At 42.5% G+C, this 16,905-nt stretch overlaps 1 protein-coding gene across 1 annotated transcript; it reads left to right on the top strand.

Annotated features, from left to right (window-relative positions):
* Positions 1-2,225: 2,225 nt before the first annotated feature.
* LOC104600268 (DUF2358 family protein (DUF2358)) lies at positions 2,226-9,250 on the top strand. The gene is made up of 2 exons (XM_010263128.3): positions 2,226-2,737; positions 8,406-9,250. The coding sequence occupies exons 1-2, from the start codon at positions 2,370-2,372 to the stop codon at positions 8,851-8,853; spliced, it is 816 nt and encodes a 271-aa protein (XP_010261430.1). The 5' UTR covers positions 2,226-2,369; the 3' UTR covers positions 8,854-9,250.
* Positions 9,251-16,905: the final 7,655 nt, after the last annotated feature.

Below are 16,905 nucleotides of genomic sequence, written 5' to 3'. Positions count from 1 at the left end.
AGTGAAAGTAGAAGATTTGGATTTCAGTGGACCAACATTCCGAGATGAAAAACTTGAATTTGAAGTTGAAACTTGGTTGATATGGATGGGGAACGAACTCGCAGCCAATCCGTGGTGGCCTTTATCTATACGATGGTAGCTTAGGATTGGCTTCATTATCCCTTCATTTTTTGCATAATCTCTTTCACCCAAGGAAACTAAATAAAATCTTGAGACAAAAACCTTGGTTGATCCAATTTTAGCCATTCCGTTTCTTGCACAAAAGAAAAAAAAATGAAAATCATGAGATGTCTCGTTTACACTTTCCATGTTGAAAGAAGATAAGATTATGACTTCAAAACTTTAGAGAGACTCAACAAACACTAGAGATTCCAGAGCCTAGTTGCCAGGAGGCCCAGGACAAATGATCGATGGACCACCTTATGTAATAACCCAGGGTTGTTCCGATTCCGATCAAACAATCTTTCGATGACAGATTGCCACACCATAGGTCCTCCATTTCAAAAGTAATGGAATCCAGACTTCACGGCGGTCTGTGAGTCCGGATTCCAGAGCATGGTTTTTAAAACCGGATTGGACAAGAAAAACTGGGAACCGTTTAGGTGACCAGTTCCGTTTTTCCTTAAATCCGGGTATTTGCAAAAAATTGTTGATTTGGTCAATAAATTATTGACCTGGGCGGTTGAATCGTTCGAACCGTCCGACGGTTTTGACCATTTTTTATTTTTTTATTGTCAGATGGGACGATCATTCGACCCGAAAACCAGACCCTGACTGGTTCGTTCTCTGCATCAGTTTTAAAAACCTTGGTCCGGAGTCTAAATTCCAACAAAAAAAATCAATTTTATTGACTCGCTCGTATCTCTCTCCTTCCTTCTTTTCCCCTCTCCCTTTTCACTGCTAATTCAACCGCTACCTCTCCTCCATTTTCGTCTATTACCAGCTGGAGTTCATCGCCGCTGTATTACATTGTTTGGTGTTAGAGGGAGTCCGGATCTGCACTCACAACATATTCCAGCCGCACATGGAGAATTATCTCCCATTCTGGTTTATTATTTTTCATGGGATATTGTTCGCAATGCACGGTGGGATGTGATTGTAAGGTTGGTGTGAGGAAAGCTCTGTGAAGAGCAGATCCCTACAGGGAGTGGGCGAAAGAAAAAGGTTGTTTGTTGTTGGTGTGCCCTGCCTTTCTCTTCTTGACTTGATCTTCAATGTTTGACAAATAAACATTAATTTTGAAATAAAAGGGAAATTCTCTAAAACTCACCACTATGAGTTTTCGGCATTTCTCTTAAACTCACTACAACTTTTCAAAATGTCTAAAATTCACCCTGTCACTAATTTGACGTTAAATAGACTAATGGCGTTAATATATTACCATTTTAATATTTAGACATAAAAAATGGAAAATGTTCAAAAAAAATATTTTCAAATATAAAATACATAAAAACATAGAAATTACAAAAAATATAAAAATTCCAAACAAAATAAAAAAAAATATTTTCAAATTATAGAAACTATAGAAATTGAAAAACAAAATCAGAAAATAAAAATTATAGAAAAAATACCAAAAATTTATAGATTGTAGAAAATAGAAAAATGTAAAAAAACAGAAATTATAAAAAACATTGGAAATTATAACAAAACATTAAAATGTAAATAAAACAAGAAAATTGAAAGCTGAAAAAGATCATTTTTTCTCTAGCTCTCCATTTAAGAAGCATTAACGGTGCATTAACTGAAGGTGAGTTTTGAAAAATAAAAATTTAGTGAGTTTTAGACATTTTGAAAAATTGTGAATTTAAGAGAAATATTGAAAACTCATGATGAATTTTAGACAATTTCTCTAAATAAAAAGTAGCAAAAAAGCTATTGGATGATCCATCGGTTCAAAGGATGCGATCTCCCAAATGAACGGTTCAGATTCATTATTAGCATTTAGCCGCACACATTTAGATATAATATGGTAAGAATTATGGGTCCCTACAAATTTTGACGGGCTACTGCCATGGGTCCAAGCCCAACCGCGCTCGGATCTCCTACCCACCTCACCCCCACCTATATGACATCGCAGCCGTACATCGTGAATATCACGGATGGGTTGTTCCTGATGCACGGCTGTAGTATCATGCGGGTAGAATTCTCGTGGGTAGGAATGAAAAGCGGTGACTGGACACTATGACGTCACCTATTTACTCTCCTGACCCAAACCGTCGTATCCTTTGCAGGGAAAAAGAGATAAAATAAACGGAGAATCTCGTATTCGTTTCGGTCTCGCGGGAAAATGTGTTCCAGTTCCACCGGTCTTGCGTTTCTATAGATTTCGCCATCTTCCCGCCAAAAGTCTTACCGGAATTTGATCTCTGATGGCTTTGCTCTCTCCTTTGCTCGAAATTCCGCCCAAGATAATCTGCAAAACGAACCCTAGAAACGGTAAAAGATTCAGAAGCTCGTGCTATAATGAAAAGTTCGGAATTGGGGCTAACAGAGTTAGGGTTGCAGTCTGTGCGAGCACCAAGGATTGCGATGTTGGGGTTTCGGCTTTGGAAGAGGATCCGAAGTTTTCTCGGCAATTTTCTGCTCCGGTGAAGCGCGGTTCGTCATTGTCATCATTGCAGAATAAAGAGGAAGAAGAGAAGCAGAATTACTACGTCAATACGGGCTATGCGATTCGGACTCTCAGGGAGGAGTTTCCAGAACTATTTTACCGGGAGCCTAGTTTTGATATTTACAGGTTAATTTTGACTTAAATTTCTGTTATGGTTTAATACTCCTTTTCTTCTTCTTTTTTACTATGTTCAATACGCTTATCGAATGTTTGATAATTGAATGGATAAATCTGGGAGACTGGGAGATTAGTTGGATATTGGTTCCGGTTAGCAGCTGGTGACTGGTAAACTTTATTTAATCTAGGTGATCTGATTGATCATGCAATAGCGGAGTATCCATTGTATGCACCAAAAAATATATAAAGAAAGAGTATCCGCTGTTGGTTGGTTCTGGTCTTCTACACTGTCAAACTTTAGCAATTTCCCCTCGAAAAAATTTGTAGTTTCAAGCTTGAATCATTAAAACCTTCTCCTTTATGAACCTATCCCATTTAACGACGTGACTCATTGATGCGAACCCATAGATGTCGCAAATTTGTTTAGGATACCATGCCATCTAGAAACTAGTCTTGCTTGTATCGATTTTCTCTTAATCTCGGTTACAAGCTCATTCTTTTAAACTTTGTTGTGAATTATGTACGAACTTTTCCTCTTTTTATGTTCAAAATCAAAGCGTTAGTGATACTCCCTTGTATTGGTGTACCAAATGCAAGTGAATATTGTAAGTAAAAATCATAACATGGAGCCAACTAAAAACTTCAATCCCACTCAACACCAGTTGAATTTACTCAGCTGAAGATGCCAGAGGCAACTTTTATTAGTTAATTTCATATGCCTTCTCAAGGTTTCTTTATAAACTAAGGGGTGTTCTCAACTGTTAATTGTTTTTTCTTGTGGGTTCCAAAAGCAAATTAAAATCATCCGGTTTAATAACTTGTTTCTCAAACACACACACACACACAGAAAAACACGTTCTTGGTTGCATACCCCCCCACCCCACAAAGAAAAAAAAACAAAAAACAAAAAACAAAAGACACAATATTGAATTTCTGATTTAGAGTTCATCTGATGATCAATATCATGCTTCATAGACCATATAATATCTCTACTCCAAAGTTTGTTTTTGTTTTAGAAAGCATTATATTGATGATTTAAAAAACATGGATTGTTTTCTGCAACAAAACCGATTTGTTTTTGCTTCTCAAAGCAAAAACATAGTTCAATTCTGATGTGGAAATTTAAAAATCAAACAAAAACAAAAAAAAACATTCATGTTTAAGAATAGCCCTAAATTTGCAATGAATGCATGCGATCAACTATTAATAGACTAAGATTTAAGAGTCACCATTTTGACTTGTAAATCAGTGCTTGGTACAATTGGTGTTTTGGCATGAAACTCTGAGCAAACTATTTTATTGGGCATTTCAAACATGTAGTGCCACTAGTTACCACATATGACAAATGAAGAAGGAAAACCTTCCTGATTCAAGAAACACCACTTTGGTGATTCTTCCAATGCACCCTGTGTCTGAAACCTGATTTGAACAGTGGCGTTCCTGTTTCAAGTTTAATCTGTTTTACCAGATACACTTTTTGAATATTAAAGTCGAATTGCCTATGTGGCGCTGATGTGATAGCGTTTCAACCTGGAATGGGAACACTATACAAAATCTGTAAGGGACATGAGTGGATTCTATTGAGGCAAGTAGGCATGAAGATAAAAGCTTAGACATGGAAGTCTTTGACAATCTTGATATAAGAATAGTATCTCCATGGACCCACAGACAGGTAATAAGGGAAATAAGGAGGCTAGTGGGTGAGGTTGAGGCTACTTACAAATGGATCAATAGGCTAGCAAATGCAATGGCAGATTTACTTGCAAAGCAAGGGGTGCAAAGGGATCAGTTGTTTTGGGCTAATCTATTTTCGAAGTGTGGTTTGGCTTGGATTGCAAGCCTGCACTAAACATTTCCTTTAATTAATCAAAGTTCTCTGGTTATCTATCAAAAAAAAAAAGGAATAGTATCTCCGGCGTTCATAACATCAGATTTGTGATTTGCTAATTGTATGAATAGTTGTTATCTCTCCTATACATTTTTTTGGTAAGGTTAGAACAAGCTATTAGAGCCCTAAAGGTTCTGGCTGTGTTCTGCTTTGTTGTTTTATTAAGATTGCTGATATTGTGTCTTTGATAAGCCTTTGGTTGAGGTACCCAAGATGTCCTATTCTAACTGTAAGGTTCTAGCTTTTTGCATTTGTTCAGAAAACCTTAATTTCTCAAATAGGTAAAGAAGGAATGAGAGAACCTAACAAGCAAATTTTTTTCTTTGATCAATAACATAATTTCATTAGAAATATTAGTGATAAACTTTTTAAACTATCTTTTTTTTTTATCAATAACTTCGAAACTTTTATTGATTAAAATACTTTAGGATACAACAATAAGTTACAAAAGAAATCAGCATAGTAAGCTGACCCAGTACAGAATTACAAATGTGCCCAAAACATTTGAGCCTAAAACAATTGGTTCCTGCCCACCCTTGCTAGGACATCAGAAGGACCATTTGCTGTCCTTTTAACCCAACAAGCAAAGTTCTATGCTTTATAAGTGTGTTGTAGGGCAGTTAGTGGGGGGGGGGGGGTGTCTACAACTTTCTAATATGGCAGTGACCTTTGGAGAGACCTGGCTACAACTATAATTAACTAACTCAAACTTTTATTCATCAAATAAGCTCTCCTAATTCTAATTACAGTTTATCTATAAAAAAATAATTACAGTTGTTTTATTTATGACTCAATATAGGGCTTGGATCTCTCTTTACAAACTCCAAACCCAACTAGAAAATTGACTCGAAACAACTTTTAAGTTTTAATTTCTTTGGAACTAAGACAAAACCATTATCAATTAAAAAACAATGAAGAAATGCTAAGACAAACCCATTGGTAACCTGCAGGGATACTTAAGTAAGGATCTTAATTCCTAAGTGAATTCTAGTCACTTGTTACTAACCTTTGTAAACTAAAAATACCAAAACAACTACAAGAGAGACAAATTAATAAAAATTGGGTTTATGAATTGAAATCTTATTCTTGTCGGATAGATAACTCAATTACCTATCTAATGGCACCAAAATCATTCAAAAGGACAATTTTTTGCCCCAAAGAAATAGGCTGAATGATAAATGACCTCATCACAACATTAACTTTCAAAATTCTAAGCTCTCTAAAATCTCATCATAGACCGACACCTTATCACTAAAATGGCCATAACTCCTTCAATTATAAAATCTTCTTCTTGTTGGATAGATAAGTCAATTACCTATCTAATGACACCAAAATCATTCAAAAAAGGACAAATTTTGGCCCCAAATAAATAGGCTGAATGATTAGTGACCTCAGTACAATATTAAGTTTTCAAAATTCTGAACTCTCTACAAAAAGCACTCTAAACTATTATGATCATGTAAGATGATTTACTCTAATGGAGAAACTTGACTTTTTTCTTCTATGGTTTCCTTTCCTTCCTCCATGTCTGAACCAAGTTGTTATGCCATATGTAAGTCCACCATGATTTATTAGTGACCATGAGAACTATCTTACAAAATAATGTGTTGATCTCTTGCAACAAATTTGGTAATTTCAGTGTTTTAGAATTTTAGTATGTGGGCCAGTCCTCCATGAGCATTTTTTTGATATAATTGATTGTATCTTTTCATGATTTATTATTGAATAAAGTTAAATGAATGAAACAAGAGGAGGCGTAGATGTCATGAAAGCCCAAGCCCAAGTTGGTTAATTGACTAGAACTAAGGTTTATATTTGATTCTTCTAAGAAGCTTCAGTGGATGCATCTTCTGGAATTAGTTTCTATTTACTATAGCAACTAGTGGTTCAGGGAACTTCTCTGCCCAGAAGAGAAGCACTGGTAATCACTACAGTTGGGCCATTTTGAACAATTATAGAAAATCAGTTAAAAACTAGTAACGAAACAAATTCTGGTATGTCATTCTTGTTTTGTTTCCTGGGATGTAAAGAAGGGTATGGATCTCTTTAATCATTCAATCTAGAAGCCAGGAAATTTATGATTGGGATTTGTCTGTGTACAGAAGGATGCCTGAATTTTGTATGATGGAGTTGTTGAATCCATTATGGATATATGCTTTACTTGAAATTGATAATGTTCATTAGGAAATGAAGAGAAAAATACAAGGATCCCATGTTGGTTATGAAAAACTGTTTCTTATTTTGTTTTTGAGTTTCTGACTGAGTTAGTTCTCAGCTGAAGTTATGGTATAATATCATTTTCTTTTAATATTTTTTTTTTCTTGTTATAAACAAGAAAGATCATAAAAATCTGCTTCCACAGAATTAGTCAAAACATTTTTTCCTTTGGCTCCGGTTATGCAGCAAGAATGATGGAGATTTGGCATATGCATAATCCAATGACTATTTTTTTTGTGTCAGGTTAGATATAGTTCATACTCTGATGATTGCATATAGAGCAGTCCTACTCAGTCACATACTCAATGATGAGCCCTTTAATGTCGCACCAAATGGTGCTAGTATTGTAGTTATGATAATACTTAAGGTCACCCTGGAACCAATTTTACATGGATATGGACACGGGAGTTGGAATCTGATGCACATCCAGGAGTTTGACTTGGCTAGATGAGAAAACATGGACTTGCAGACATGTAAATGGAAAAGTCTAATATTAAAATACTTCTTTTTTTTTTAATTCTAACATTATATACCTACAAAAAAATGTTGCCTTTGTTACTTAAGTAATGTTTGATACAAAAAATTGGATTCATCTTATGGATTAGCTGTTCATTTATGCCAAATAATCTAATAAAAAGGAAGTATTATGTAAAAGTGTCTTCTGTCTCAACTTTCTCAAGTTGATGTCACAGACCTATCATGTAGACTAACAATTTCCTCTTTAGATGGCCACAACAGAATAGGCCAAACAGACCAGCTAACATGAATCTCATCCTGCTATCAAGAGCCATGTTTTCCGTCAAGTTACAAGTCTTTATGTCATTTTTTACCACTTTAGACCACATTTTATTTGGTCTTCGCCTAGCTCTTTCAGGAGAAGTTTCTTACCCAGAAAAGGGGGAAAAAACTTTGGTACTGGGGTACATCAGAATGAATTCCTTGAAGTAAATTGCTTTACATTGAACAAATTAAAACTATCAGGTTGTTAGCTGGTCTGTTTGGCCTATTCTGTTGTGGCCATCTAAAGAGGAAATTGGTACTGGGGTACATCAGAGAAGGGGGAAAAACTTTGGTACTGGGGTACATCAGAATGAATTCCTTTAGCATTTGATGTTTCAATATTCATTGTAAACTCCATGCCTCTATTAATGCAAGAGAAGGACTTGGGCTCTGTTTAGATTAATGCAGAATTTGGGATAGAAACAGAATTGAATTCTTCCCAGTCCTAAATTCTATAATATAAAATTGAAAACCCCTAGAGAAAGAAACTATGTTGGATGTTACCTTTGTAACCATTTGATCAACCACTAGAGATTCCCCAGGTCTGAATCTGATATAGGTCTCACCCCTTGTAGTAAGAGTTCAAATTCAACTGCTGAAGCCTCTACCATTGATAAACCGTCTGATCTCTTAACAAGTATCTATAATCTCTTAACTGCTCAGCCAACCCCATATAGTTGGTACAAGGCATGGATGATGATGATCATTGAAATATGATGAACCACTATACAACATGATTTTCACCCCCATTTTGGGGTTTTTCATCTAATGTATTTTACTCCATTTCTACAGGGATGATATTGTCTTCAAAGATCCCTTCAATGCCTTCATTGGCATAGAGAACTACAAGGCAATCTTCTGGGCTCTACGGTTTCATGGCAAGATATTCTTCAAGGCCTTGTGGGTTGATATTCTTAGCGTGTGGCAGCCTATTGATAGTGTGATAATGGTTCGTTGGACTGTCCAAGGCATTCCTCGTGTCCCTTGGGAAAGCCGTGGCCGTTTTGATGGCACTTCCGAATACAAGCTTGATAAGAATGGGAAAATCTTTGAGCATCGTGTTGACAACATCATTCCCAACTCACCCACAAAGTTCCCGGTTATGGCTGTGGAGGAATTGATCCAAGTCCTTGGCTGCCCTTCTACTCCAAAGCCTACATATTTTGAGATCTCATCCTCTCCCCCTTCCACTTCTTGTCAGGTTTGTCAGGATGAAGAGTCATCTAGCTTTCAACATTAATCTTGCTTTGAGAGGTGTTATGGGGTCTCGAAAGACAAGGTTGCTGATAGGGTTATCAAATTTTGGTTTATACTGTAATATGGTGGAGAAATTGAGCTTTGGATCATTATCATCTTCAACAAACGTCTTATCAGTGTTTGGGAACTTTTCCTAAGTTCATTTCACCTAGCCCTGACTTTGGAGTTGATCTAGAGAATTTGGCTACAAATTGTCCATGATAGACTGAGAATGAACTTCAGTAACAAAGATCATAGTGCCAACTGAGTTTATTTTGGTCAGGTTCCCACTTGGAACATTTGAACTCTTTATATATAGTTGTATACCGTATATTTTGTAATACATGTATAATAACTTCTCTGTGCATACCTAATAAAGCTGTTGTCTGGTATTTTCTTGATATTTTGCTCCTTTTATCTCTTTTGGTCCCCTGTTTTTAAGAAAAAAAAGAATTCGTTCCTTTATTAGAAAAATCTAAAAGATATCTGGGGTCTGGGGCAGAGATAGAACCCTCTTACCAGTAATTTAGAATATACGATCATCCAGAACATGAAAGAAGATGTATGGTCTCTACAGCATTCTCTTGGCATAGAGAATTTTTGGATTAGAAATGCTACAATGCTCCTTTGGATTGTATTTTTGAGATGTAAAGACGATAGAGCCTGTTAGATAATTTTTCAAATCCGGTCCATATAACTTCTACTACTCTGCATCAACCAAGAAGAAACGAAGATAACAAAACCGAAGAAGGTTCTGCAAGGCCTAAAGTTCTCATGCTCAACTTGGACGCTGGGGAAGTTTCAAATGAATGAATGATCCACGGTGTGAAGGTCTAAGAGTAAATTATATACAATTTTATATGCAGAATATCCATCTATTTCTTTGCTCCAGTTCGGTTTGAAAGCTCGAAAATGAATATATTTTTATATTTCATAAATATATAGAATATATTCTTATATTATATATAAAATATAAAAATGTATGTTTTACATGAAAATATATTTTTATAATATATTAAATTAACATCAAACTTAAGTGAGTCGAGCTATTCGAGTGGACCTCTCCTGCTAGAGTAGAGGAGGACCTGAGTAGGGATTTAAGCGAGTCGAGCTATTCGAGCTTAGCTTGCTAAATCAAGTTTGAATCGAGTAGTTAATCAAGTTCAAGCATCATGATACCTAACCTAGCATGAGCAACTCGTGAGCCTAATTGAATATATAATAAAATATGGATTTTTAATATTTTTATTTATAGTATAATTATTATATATTTATTTAATATATAGTAATTTTTAATTGAATTTGAGCAGGGAAACTTAAAATTCAATCGAGCTTGAGTTGAATTCCGAGTTGTGAGCTTTTGAGTTGAGTTGAACTTGAGTAACCTGTTAGGATTAAAGTCTTGGGCCCATGTGCGGTTTAGCCACATGGCCCACTTGTAGTTTGGTCGGCTAGTGGCGTGCTGTCGTAGGCACCCAAAAATAAAACCTATACTCGTAAAAATTAAATGCAGTAGTGCGAGTAAGGATCGTTCCCACAGAGAGTATCTAACATAATTTATGTGCTGCGTGAACAAAGATGGAGGGGGATTGAATGTAACGAAAACCAGAAATAAACGAAAGAAAATCAGAATTAAAAAGAACGAAATTTAAATGGAAACAAGGTGATTCAGAGTGTTGAGACTAATCAAAAGAACGAATCTTGGTTTAGGATAACATCCACCATCAGAATTTCACTACTGGTCATCGATGCAAAAATAAATCAATACAGACTTTGAATATTCATCGTAGGAATTGGTTTCCTATATCTCCCTATCATAGTTAATAAGAAAACAAGCGATCCTCTTAACCCTTACTACTGAACAACCCCTACACAAGTGTTAAAGATTTAATTCAACAATGATTTAATCCAGCAATAGCCTTAACTGATGATGCACAATCCGGCCGATCTTAGCTGTCAACGATCTTGCCTCTGAATTGAGTGGCAGGGGACCTGAAACGGAGGGAGTGAAGATGCTCCGGGGAGAACCCGGCGTAAGGGCTCCGAAGCTCAAGTTAGAGTCTTTCAAAGGCAAGATAAGCCAGATAGCGCAAAAGTTAGCATACCTTGTTCTTGGGGGGTAGGAGCCTTTTATAACCACCTCGCGCACTCACTTCCAGGCTTCTGTCAGATCGGGCATGATTATCTCTGAGCCCCTGCCAGTTCGGATGTCATTTCCTCTGGCCGGACAGAACCGCCACTGCTCCTTTTGTTGGAGCCGTCTCTGCGGCTGGTAACGACGGTGGCAGGTGGCGGTAACAGGAGGCCGTTTGAAGTGCGGCTGTCGGGCGTCAGATCCCTAATCAATCAGGTGCGCCGCCCTTGGATACGGACGTCCTTGGTGTCAGGTACGTTTGGTCAGTCTGGTGTTTCGGAAGCGAAGTGCTGGAGTGGCGAGCGAGATGTCTTGAGTTTGGTTTGGGGAGTGTTCCGAGCTGCCATAGGCCAGCTCGGGTCACGGCTTTGTGAGGCTTCTTCGGGCTCCTTGCAGGGAGCTCGGGTTCTCAGTAGGGAGCTCGGACTCCCAGTGGGGAGCTCGGACTCCCAGTGGGGAGCTCGGGCTCCTAGTAGAGAATCCGGTCTGGTGGAGTTCGGGCTCAGTAGTGAGCTTGGACTTCGTTACTTTCGGTGCTCGTTTTGGGCGCTCTGCTGCCCCGAGTTGCTTGCTTTTGCCACGTGTCGGGTGATTGCGAGGTTGGGCCAAATTTCCCTTCATCAATTGCCCCCCACTCCCTGCGACAAGGGTCCTGTCTTGGCGCGGGGAGTTCGTAAGGTAGCAGGAGGCTTTTGGTCTGTACTGAGGGCACTCGCTTTAATTTGATTTTCAAAAAAGGGCGCGCGTTTGCGAGATGTGATGGTAGCCGTTCAGGAGTCGTGCTGCAGATGCTTTTATTGCGAGGAGACGTGCGTCGACACCCTGTCAGTTTCGAGAAGATGCGTGCTGACGCACTGTCCTCTGACAGGACGTGCGCGACGCCTCGTCAGTTTCGGAAAGACGTGCGCTGGTCGGCTTCGGAAGACATGCGGTTTAGCGCGGCTGTGGGCCGTTGGATTGGCTTCGATCTGGGTTGTCGCTTTCCGGCCGCTGTGGATATAAATAGCGGGGGGGGGGGGGGGCAGTCCTTGCTACTGTACCTCTTGAGCTCGCGCCTAAGTTTCAGTTCGCGTCCCAGGTTCCTTGCTTGTTCGAGCTTTCGTGGTCTACATCAGTCTTCTTCCCGGGTGAGTGCTCTTGGAATCCCGTTCCATTCCCTGATGTCTAGTTCGGAGGGTTCAGGCAGTTCAAGCGGGTCTGATGCAGGTTCTATGAACCAATTTGCATCCACCGGTAGTTCAAGTGAGCCCGATGTAGGTCCTGAGGAAGGGGTTGAACCTACAGGCCGAGGTGCCTCGGGTAGGCCGGCGTCCACCTCCCGTCGTGGCCGGGCTTTAGATCAGTTCGGCCCTTCGACTATGATGCTTGAGGGACTTCAATCCCTCATAGACTACTACAACTTGCCCGGGGAGCACGCCTACTTCATCCCTATGGGTAGCTTCCCTTGGGAACACGGTCCTGATGAGATCGTGATTTTCCGGGAGCAGCTTGCTGCGGGGCTGCGACTGCCTTTTCATCCTCTTCTCGTTGAGGTTCTAAACTACTTCGGTGTGACGGTCGGCCAGCTTCACCCGAACTCCATTAGGAATTTAGTGGGGACGATCTCCTTATTCTGTGACGAGAACTTTCCTTTGGATCTGGAGATTTTCTCCTCTATTTTAATGCTGAAAAAGCAAGCGGGTCCCCTTCCTGGGCGTAGGCGGGCATACTACCTGTCTCCTCACCCAGGCTTCAAGCTCTTACACGGACTCCCTAATAAGGTCCCGGCGTGGAAGCGAGACTATTTCGGGGTGCGAAGTGCGCTGGGGTGGCCGTTTCAGACCGGCTGGGGGATGGCCGCTCCAGACTCCGGTGTCACACTCGATAAGGAGACGACGAAGGGCCTCCGGCAATGGGCGTGGCTTGGGCTGGAGTGTCAACGGTATCTGATAGAGGCCAAGCTTATTGCTGCTGGCCTGAGTTCGGGTAGGTTCTTCCCCTAGCGATCCTGTCTTGCTCTTCTTTTACTTGTTTTACTGATGCCGAACTCCTTTTCGCAGGTACGATGGACTCTCGAGGGACCCGAGGTGGGCACTTGTTCCAGGGCATGAATTGGAGAAAACGGGTGGCTAAGCGAGCTCGCGCCGAGCCACCCCAGGGTGCGGAGCCCGAGGTGCCGGACTACCCGGCGGAGGATCAGCCTATGGAGCCCGAGATGGTTCCTCCCATGCAGGAGCCGGCGGGGGCTCCTTATGCCGAAACTACTTACACAGGGGCTCCCGCTTACTCCGAGTCTGCCCATACGCGAGCTGGGCCGTCGGGCTCGGAGGCCCCAGGGGACTTCAGGAGTGTGCTGTCGCCTATTCACGCTCTTCAACGGAGTAAGGAGGCCATGTTTCCCGAGGAAGTCGCGGTGTGGACCGAGCTCCCTCTGCACCAAGTGGCCTGTCGTGCCGTTACCCATGCCATGGTGGTAAGTGCTCCCTTCTTTAGAGTTCTTCGGCCTTTATTCTTCTATTCGTTCCTTTGATCCCTTGTTTCCCTTTGGTAGGTGAACTCTTTTATTCACGCCTTGGCGAACCAGGTAGAGAGGTGCTCGAGGCAGGCGCGAGCTGCCGAGGAGGTTGCTCGCCTCGCGCGGTCTAGGCAGGCGAGGTCTCAGAGAGATGCTGAAGCCATGGGAGTGGTGGTGAAGTATATGGCGGAATTGAAGCTGGACCTGCAGCATCAGGTCGAGTATCTTCAGGAGGATATCAGGGAGAGGACTCAGATCTTCTCTGAAGGCATCGAAGATGCGAAGAAAAAAGCTGTCAGTGATAATATTGCTTCGCCGGATTTCGATGATCTGATGGTGGACTCCTAAAGGAGGGGTTTCAAGCTAAGCCGGTGGATGATCCGGAATACCTACCCCGAGCTCGATACCAGCGCCATATCCACTTCGCGCATTACTCAAGAGATGGCTAATGCTGCGGATGCCGAACCGGACTCCGAGGGGGAGGCAGGTCCTTCGGGTGTTATCGAAGTGGCTTCTGATAATGATGAAGTAGCCCCTGACTTGTAAAAGATGAAGTGGCTTTTGCTTCTCTTTTTTTTTTTTTTTGAATGTACACCTTTATCTGAAATGAAATGGCTTTTTTGTTTAAGTGCTGGTTGTCCTGTCTTCGAGCTACATTTTTTGCCGAACTGACCATTTCGGTCCTTTAGTTCATTTTCTACCTCGGCTTCGGGGTACTTGCCTTGGTGGTTTATAGGTAGTATCTTCTTAAGTTGACGACGTTCCATGCTCAGGGTACTTGTTTTCCTTCTAGGGTTTCGAGCTCGTATGCCCCCCCACCGAGTGCTTTCTTTACTCTGTAGGGTCCTTCCCAGTTTGGTCCAAGTTTCCCTACGCCGGGTTCGGGCACCATGACCTTACGGAGAACCAGGTCGCCGACGCGGAAGTTCCTCTTCTTTACTCGCACGTTATAATACCAAGCTACCTTTTGCTGGTAGGCCGCAGTTCGGATGTGCACGAGGTCTCTCACTTTGTCCAGTAGGTCGAGGTTGGTGCGTAACTCGCCCTCGTTTGTCTGTTCGTCGTATGCTTCTAGTCGCAGCGTAGGTACTTCGATTTCCGCCGGGATCACCGCCTCGGTGCCGTAGGTGAGGTTAAAGGGGGTCTCTCCTGTGGCGGTTTTTTTCGTGGTTTGGTGAACCCATAGAACACTTGGTAGTTCGTCTGCCCACAAACCTTTGGCTCGGTCTAATCGTGCTTTCAGTCCGCGGAGGATGGCTCTATTCATTACTTCTATTTGGCCATTTGCCTGCGGGTGTGCGATCGACGTGAAGTTCTGACTAATTCCCATACTTTGGCACCATTCTTGGAACTTGATATCTTCGAACTGTTTGCCGTTGTCGGAGATCAGTACCCGAGGTAGCCCGAAGCGACATACAATGTTCTTTCAAAAGAAGCTCGGTATGTTTTGGGCTGTAACTATTGCCAGGGGTTCAGCTTCTATCCACTTTGTGAAGTAATCTACTGCCACCACTAGGAATTTTCTCCCGCCTGTCGCTGGTGGGAATGGCCCCAGGAGGTCGATGCCCCATTGGGCGAAGGGCCATGGGCTGGTGAGGTATTTGAGGTCGGCAGCGGGCTGATGGTGGATGTTGGCATGCTTTTGACACTTGTCGCATTTTCTAACGAGCTCGATTGCCTCTGTCTTCATCGTTGGCCAGTAGTATCCTTGTCGAAGTGCTTTTTGGGCGAGGGCTCTGCCCCCCAGGTGTCCGCCGCACAAGCCTTCATTAGTGTCGCGGAGTACCAACCCGACTTCGGCTGGGTGCAAGCATCGCAGGTAGGGGAGCGTGTAGGATCGTCGGTACAACCGTTCGTCTATCATGACGTATTTGGCTGGCTGGCGCTGCACCCTCTTGGCTGCGTTGCGGTCCGTCGGGAGGGTCCGGTCTAGCAGGAAGCTCGCGAGTGGGTCGATCCAGCTCGACTCTGCTTCAGTGACGGGAGCGACCTCTTCTGCCCCACCGAGAATGCTGGGCCGAGGTAAGTCCTCTACATACACGGTTCTCCTGGCGTTGTGGCTCGTGCTAGCTAGTCGGGACAGGGCGTCGGCCTCAGCGTTCTCTGACCTCGAGATTTGCTTGATGAAGTTTGATTGGAAGTTGAGCAGAGCCTCCTTTACTTTTGCCAAATATGCAATCATTGTGAGCTCGCGCGCTTCGTATTCGCCTGTAACTTGGTTGACCACGAGCTGGGAATCACTGCAGATAACCATGTGCTTTGCTTCAACCTTGTGCGCTAGGTTTAGCCCGGCTATCAGTGCCTCGTACTCCGCCTCGTTGTTGGATGCCGCGAACTCAAAGCGTAGTTTCCGTGCTCCGCCTCGTACTCCGCCTCGTACTCCGCCTCGTACTCCGCCTCGTACTCCGCCCGGCTATCAGTGCCTCGTACTCCGCCTCGTTTGTCGGTCAGGACGATGACGGTGTGAGCCTGGAAGTACGGGCGGAGTTTCCGTGCTGCTATCACTAGTTTATACGCTATCTTTTCTATCTGCGAGTACCTTGTCTCTGCTCCCTACAAGATTTTACTAACATAATATATGGGTCGTTGGACCCGGTCTGCTTCCTTTACTAGTACCGAACTGACCACCTCGTCGCTAGCCGAGAGGTACAGTTCTAAGACTTCGCCTTCCTCGGGCCCTGCTAAAGTTGGCACACTGGCGAGGTAACCTTTTAGCTCGTCAAACGCGAGCTGGCAGTCTTGGGTCCACTCGAACCCTTTGCCTTTGATCGCTTTGAAGAAGGGTAGGCAGCGATCTGCCGACTTGGACATGAAGCGGCTTAGAGCGGCTATGTGGCCGTTTAGCCTCTGAACTTCTTTTACTTTCCGGGATGGTCTCATATCTAGGATGGCTTTTATCTTGTCTGGGTTGGCCTTGATACCGCGCCGATTGACAACGTAGCCTAGGAATTTGCCCAAGGTGACGCCAAAGACACATTTGTTGGGGTTCAATTTCATGCTAAACTGACGCAGGATTTGGAAGACAGAGTCCAAGTCTTTTATTAGTTCTTGTGAAAACCGTGTCTTGACGACCATGTCGTCTACATAACACTCTATCTTCGTGCCAATCAGGGGCCGAAACAGCCTATTTACAAGTCTTTGCAAGGTCGCTCCGGCATTTTTTAACCCGAAGGGCATGACCTTGTAACAGTATAGACCGAACTCGGTTATGAAGCTGGTTTTTTCCTCGTCGGACTGGTCCATCCAGATTTGGTTGTAGCCTGAGTAGGCATCCAGGAAGCTTACCAATTCATGTCCCGAGGTCGCGTCCACTAGGCGGTCGATCCTGGGAAGGGGGAAGCAGTCTTTCGGGCAAGCTCGGTTCAGGTCGGTGTAGTCGACGCACATGCGCCACTTGCCGTTCGCCTTTTTCACCAGCATAGGGTTGG

The sequence above is a fragment of the Nelumbo nucifera genome, chromosome 1, assembly GCF_055504915.1.
Source record: "Nelumbo nucifera cultivar China Antique chromosome 1, China Antique-T2T, whole genome shotgun sequence".
NCBI classification, from domain to species: Eukaryota; Viridiplantae; Streptophyta; class Magnoliopsida; order Proteales; family Nelumbonaceae; genus Nelumbo; species Nelumbo nucifera.
This window is presented reverse-complemented; position numbering and strand designations above follow the sequence as displayed.

What these genes read in the sequence shown, in the direction of transcription:
- LOC104600268 (XM_010263128.3), top strand. Translation starts at nt 2,370, where the DNA reads ATGGCTTTGCTCTCTCCTTTGCTCGAAATTCCGCCCAAGATAATCTGC. An exon ending in CCTAGTTTTGATATTTACAG is followed by an intron (nt 2,738 to 8,405) that starts GTTAATTTTGAC and finishes CCATTTCTACAG; the next exon opens with GGATGATATTGTCTTCAAAG.